The sequence below is a fragment of the Gallus gallus genome, chromosome W (genome assembly GCF_016699485.2).
Source record: "Gallus gallus isolate bGalGal1 chromosome W, bGalGal1.mat.broiler.GRCg7b, whole genome shotgun sequence".
Lineage (NCBI taxonomy): Eukaryota > Metazoa > Chordata > Aves > Galliformes > Phasianidae > Gallus > Gallus gallus.
The window spans coordinates 9,044,695-9,050,982 of record NC_052571.1 but is presented as its reverse complement, the minus strand read 5'-3'; the positions used below and the strand labels follow the sequence as shown (position 1 = coordinate 9,050,982).

Sequence of the window (6,288 nt, the reverse complement as noted above, 5' to 3'; positions counted from 1 at the left end):
ATGGGATCCTCTGGGATTCTTTTCCAGGTTGCAGGAACTTGGGCTATAGGCCAAACGTGTTCATTCTTTTCTTAATGGGTTTAACAGTTGACAGAGTCGCTACCTGCGCCAACTACCCCAGTTGCCGGACTCCATCCAGGGAGAGACACAGACATGGATGCCGTGGAGTCAGCTGTCAGTCTATTATCTTGGCTACATAGATTTATAGTCCAGTGGAATCCCGCGCATGCGTACCTGTACACCCATTGTGCAACCCCACGTGCCCACGTGCTGACCCTCCCTCTTAAGTCTGCCTAGCACGAGGCACATCGTCATGGTGCACGCGCCGTGATGTGCAGCCACCTCCCCATTCTGTAGTGAATCGTTCAAGATGTTTTCCTGCTGTCTTCAGCTTGTTATGCAGCGGAGTTTCGCTGCAGCGTCCTTGACCATATCTCCAACATCTCCCCTCTCCTTATGCACAAGCAGCTATTTAGCAGTCTCGGGGTCTTCTTGCAGGAATGGCTGATAGCCATTCCCATCGCGTGCCCCAATACAAGGTTAACAGCAAGCATATGACTGACCGCCTCACTTAGCACCCGGCGAACAGTGCGAACTACAAGTGGAATTAAGCATGCTGCAAGCAGTATCACGACTAGTATGACTACTCCCAAGGCTAGCATATTTTTTAGCCTGGCCAGGAGGCCAAGCAGGTTAGACAAGAAGTTCTAACGGTTACCTATTCTGATCTTTAGTACTGACTCAACTATGTCTTTGGCCTTCTTTCTTACTTTGTTGATAGTGGTTGTAGTGTTGGCGCTGAAGTCGAGACAGCAAAAACCCTCCATCCCCAGCTGCCTTTCCATTTTTGTGCAGCCTAGGACGGTGCAAGTGAGAAGGAAGTCAACTGCCATTTTAGTCTGGGTTAGTCCTGAATCAAGGGCGGCTATTGCCTGGGCTATGGATGTAAGAGCTTGGGATGTGCAATTCGTGTTTTTTGCCACCCAGCATGTTAGACTTTCAGTCACGTGGGTGTTGTGGATGATCTGGGGCCAGATCCAGAAGGTCTCAAAAATCTTTCATGCCATCCCATATAGATAGACCTCGTTGTTACAGTCCTTGGATAGTTGATCGAGTCTCCAGCATCGCCAAGTCTTGTCTGCTCTTATCTGCTGGATACCTTCCAGGGAGATTGGTATCATGTCGATCCTCCCCAGACTACAAGGTCCACCCTTGGGCCTTATCAGAATTAACAGATAGACGTATCCATTCCCACAGATCAGGGAGATACCGGGAGGTAGTTGTATAGGGGCGGGGTTGTCTAAGTGGATCGTGACCGTGACCGAGGTATTTCTGCGTGAACCTGTTCTGCTTTCATCTGACTGGTAGTCTGCGCTCACAGGTAGTCTTGTATCAGGCCTAGTGAAATTAAACCATATCCACTCCACAGCAGATATGTTGGGACACACCATACCCAGCACCTGCCAGTGGACATTTCCCGCTCGTGGGCTACTCGGTTGCTGGAGCAGGAATAATCCCGTGGCTATAGCCCTTTCCCAGAGTAACTGAGACTTGTTGCTTAGTTTTCCTGTCTTGATCCAGATGCCCCTACACATCCTATCCCTCACCTCCATCCTTCCTCCCGTGTTGTTAACGACCCAGACCCTTGACAGGGTCTCACTACTGTCACAGGCCGTGACATTGAACTGGGAGACTTCCGCATAGCGGATGGCATAAGTGCATGTGCGAAATGGATCACCCACTGCTGACAGTGCCAGACAGACCTTAGAGGAGTTAGTCAACTTCGCATACAGCTGCCAGAAATTCCCCGACAGCTCGGGCGCCGTCATCAGCATCGCGGTCGTTGTCATCCCTACCGCCACCCCCAGTATTATTGTTACTGTCAACACCAACATCAGGAGCCGTCGGCAGCCACGGATGGATGAGTTGCGCAGGAATCCACCTGGTCCCGGTGCCTGTGGAGGTACAAGCATACCCCTGGCCCCATGTGAGGAGCTCAGCAGGGCCCTCCCACTTGTCGGATTCCAGGGCTCGATACCAGAACTTCGGGTCTGCATGCCCACCAAAGATCCACTGGCATGTGGAAAAATGCTTTTGTAGTGGTGTGAGATCGTCATGAGTGGCTATATGGTTGAGTACTACCAAAGCCTTTTCCACTAACTCTCCTGAGCTACTCCTATCTCCCCCCTCCCTTAGCCGCGCGAGTTGATTCTTTAACGTCTGGTGGGCGCGTTCGACAATCGCCTGGCCAGTGCTGTTGTGCGGGATACCGACTGTATGGCGAACCTCCCATAATTGGAGAAACCACTGGAAGGCCTGTGACTGGTAGTTAGGCCCATTATCCGTCTTAATTGTATCTGGGACTCCGAGAACTGTAAAGGCCAAATGAAGGTGTCGAATGGATTGACGGGCTGTTGCATGCGTCATCGGTAGCTCAACCAGGGCTCGTGAACAGGCGTCCACTGCTACATGGATGTGGTGCTGTCGGCCTGTTGCAGTAGGCGCTTTGCGGGGATACGTGCTGTACGGGATAGGCCTCTCCCTAAGCACAGTGAAAGGGTGCTGTTGTGCTCAGACAGACTGTCCTTGCTAACGAAGTAAACAAGATAAGAAGGCAAAGGAATGAGGAGACAATAGGAGCCAAATAAGGAATTGTACTAAGGGGCTAAGATCCAGTATGAACGAATCAGGACAGGGCACAATAGCTCAAGTAAAGGTATATAAGCTGTACTTAGTAGTGAATAGACGCCATTTTGCTGCTCATCATATTGGTGTGCGTCTGCAGTCATTTGGCCCTGATCAGGCTATCGGTCAGTGAGCACAGAGGCCTAACACAGGTGGCTAACATCATTGTTGCAGAAAGCAACATCGGCCAAACGGTTTAAATTCAGTGACATCTACCTGCCATACTTGGTTCGGCCGTAGACCCCTGGGGTTCACCCCAGTCACTATGGCAGGGGTTATCCCCCGATGGTCTGGCATGCTGGGCACACCGCAACGATGGAGCAAGCCGCAGCAAGAGAGACATCAAATTGCTGAGCCAAGGTACGAGCGCCCTAGTGGTAAAATTGATGCGAAGCCCGGGCCTGAGCAAAAAAATCAGGAGTTGGTGTGGCCAAAGCGACTTGTGCTATGGGACTGCCAGCCGCGGCGTCCGCATGGCTGTTCCCTTCGGCTAACCCAGGGAGACCAGCGTGACAAAGAGGGGAGTTGCCCAGGAGGATAAGAGAGTATGGATATCTTGTGCTACCTTTTGTGAGGACAGCCAGTGCATGAGCCAAGTGTTGGATCAATGTGAAGCAGTACTCTCTGTCTGTCACTATGTTCAAGGGGGAATGTTTCCAGCGCGTTAATGCCGCCTTTACGGCACTCAGTTCCAGCATTTGGAGGCTACTTCCCTCCTCTTTCCAGACACATTGTTGCCATGCCCCTCCCTCAAACCACACATATGCCGCTTGGCTTGTTTGGTCAGACGCATTGGTGAAAACTGTGAGGCCCTGCAAAGGCGTCGTGACTAGGGGTACTGCGGGAAGGCAGGGTAAAGGCTGCATGGAGGCGAACCAAGGATGAGACCTTGGGCAGGCAAACTGCCCAACAAAACCAGTTATGGCAATCTGTAACTGGACACTATTCACCAGTGCATCCTCCCATGTCACCAAAGGCAGGTTGGTTGACAGGTGGGCTATATCCATGCCCGCCATCTGCATGGCTCGCTGTCGCGCCCGGCTAATTATGTCGGCTAATGCCTCCCCCACAGTAATAACTGTTCGGGCTGCAGATGTGGAGTACATCCACAGAAGTGGTATCACCCAATGGGGTAACACTGCTTCAAGGTCCCATTGGTATAGGGGGCACATCACCTCTATTGGTTTCACGAACAGGTGAGCCTCCAATGCTTGCTGTGGGATCCACCTGCCCAGGGCAAAATTAGCGAGTTTTTCTTCTACTTTAGCTACTGCCGCTCGCTGCTCCGGGGACAGTCGCCGTGGAGCAGCCGGGTCTGGTGGCCCTGCCAGTCCATCCAGCAATGGACGGATGTCCTCTGTGGGTATCGGGACAAAGGAACGGACCCACTGTATATTGCCGACCAGACACTGCAGGTTATTTAAAGTTGATACCGGCACGTCTATATGAAGACGCTGGGGGGACAAAGACCACTCCTTAATGACCGTCCCTAGATAAGTGTATGGGCCTGTTCACTGGACCTTCTCTGGGGCTATCTTCAACCCCACTAGTCCAAGTCTGTATGCTAAATCATATTCCACCCCCTGCTCAATGGCCCTACCAGCAACCAAAATATCGTCCATATAACAATACATGATATAGTAGGGGTTGTCCTCGCAGAAAGAACACAAGGCTGCATCAACAAACATTTAGCAAATGGTCAGGGAATTCTTCATACCCTGTGGCAAAACAGTCCAATGGTAGCGCCAAGCAGGAGCCCCGTTATTTAAGGCAGGCACTGTCAACGCGAAGTGCACTTGATCTTCTGGCTGGAGCACGATAGTAAAGAAACAATCCTTCAGATCTACAAGGAGCAGCTGCCAATCATGGGGCAGCATAGAGGGTATTGGAAGGCCAAGCTGCAGTGGTCCCATGTCCTGTATAGTATCATTAACAGCCCTAAGATCGTGTATGAACCGTCATTTGCCTGACTTTTTCTGTATGACAAAGACAGGCGAATTCCAGGGACTGGTGGTCACTACCTGCTTCCCAATTCCAAGGGCTGCTACTTCCTGTTTCACCAACTCATGCAGGTGGGTCAGCTTTTCTTGATTCAGGGGCCACTGGAGGACCCACACTGGCTTGTCCGAGTACCACAACAGTTTTACCGGCTCTAATAGCCCAGGGCCCCTTCGGGAAAATCCACCTGACCCATCACCAGTCTCGCCCAGAATTGTTGCAATGCGTCTTGCCCCAGGAGGCTCACTGGTAGCCCCGGCAGGACATAAGGCCAGACATTGGCCATCTCTTCCTCTTCCTGAAGCTTGACTCAGATGATGTTCACGCTCCTGCTTGCGAATTGATGACCCCCAACCCCCGAGATAGCCAGCGGGCAGGCCTCAGTAGGCCAATGTGCAGACCAAGCACCCCCACTGATCACAGTAACGTCCACTCCTGTATCTACCAAGCAGGATATCCTTTTCGTTTGACCTTTCCAAAAAAGAAAAGCTAATGCCTGAGGGTGCTTCCGCAGCTCCCATACTGCTGCAGCAATCGTCAGATCCGCGAGTAGGAACACTGGGGATGGTGTTAAGGGGGTTATGGGGACACTGATAATTGGTTCCAATACCCACTGCGGCCACACCTCAATGCCCCACTCTTCAATAGAGGGCACTCCCACCACTACCCCGCCTGCCTTTGCTGATCTTACCACGGTCGCCAGTGGGAGGAGCGCTGGCGCAGCTAGGAGATGCGTGCGTTCGGACCTTAGCCATGCTCCTGGTCAGGTCCCGGCCATGGTGCTCCCCAGAGCACCCACTGAGCCATTCTTGGGGCTCACATTTGTGTCGTCGCGCCCAGGAAGGTGCTCCGCCTGCCGTTTCCCGACCCTGACCTGCATTCACGCACACAATGTCCGGGCTTGCCACAACTGAAACAACTTTCCTGGGCTCTCACTGGCTTTCCTGGCCCCAGTGCTTTAGAGGGACACTCCCTCTTGACATGCTGTGCCCCACCACAGCGGAAGCAGCGTAGCCCTGCCCTGCTCATAGGCAGCACCTTTCCTACCACTTCCTGCACAGCGGTAGCTACCGCTGCTGCAAGCGGCTCCTGGGTCTTAATCTTCTCCACCTTAAGACACACCTCCATCATTGTAGACAAAGTGGTGTCTCCTGGCAATGCCCTGATTGCTGCCTTGCAAGTAGCGTTTGCATTTACCGCAGCCAAGTTCCTCCCCACTACCGTTTTTGCTGTGGTGGGAGGACCCAAGTCGTCCAAAGCTTTATGAAGGTGGTCCAGGAACTGCATGCACTGCTCATCCAGCCCCTGTTTGATATAAACATAGGGAGGGTTCATCTCGCTTAGCTTTGAGACAATGGCCAGTGCCTTTCTAGCCAAGTACACTGCCTGCCGCAGAATCGAAGGGTCCCAGGTGCACTGAGTACGGGGGTCCGCGAAAGCCCCCGTGTCCCATAGTTGGTCAGCCCCCACCCCGAACAGAGGGTGACCCCGTGCTATTGTGGTATTATTTATCGCGTTTTCTAATGTGAGTGACTACTTCTATCTACTTTCAAACAGCACCATCTGGGCGGGCGTCAGGACGGCCTTAGCCAGGCTCTGCCAGTC

General features: G+C 52.5%; 1 protein-coding gene across 1 annotated transcript; it reads right to left on the bottom strand.

Annotated features, from left to right (window-relative positions):
- Positions 1-291: 291 nt before the first annotated feature.
- Positions 292-2,756, bottom strand: LOC121108219. The gene has a single exon (XM_040655269.1). It carries the CDS (start codon positions 2,115-2,117, stop codon positions 1,059-1,061), a length of 1,059 nt encoding a protein of 352 aa, XP_040511203.1. The 5' UTR covers positions 2,118-2,756; the 3' UTR covers positions 292-1,058.
- Between the last annotated feature and the right edge of the window lie 3,532 nt (positions 2,757-6,288).

What these genes read in the sequence shown, in the direction of transcription:
- LOC121108219 (XM_040655269.1), bottom strand. Translation starts at nt 2,117, where the DNA reads ATGACGATCTCACACCACTACAAAAGCATTTTTCCACATGCCAGTGGA.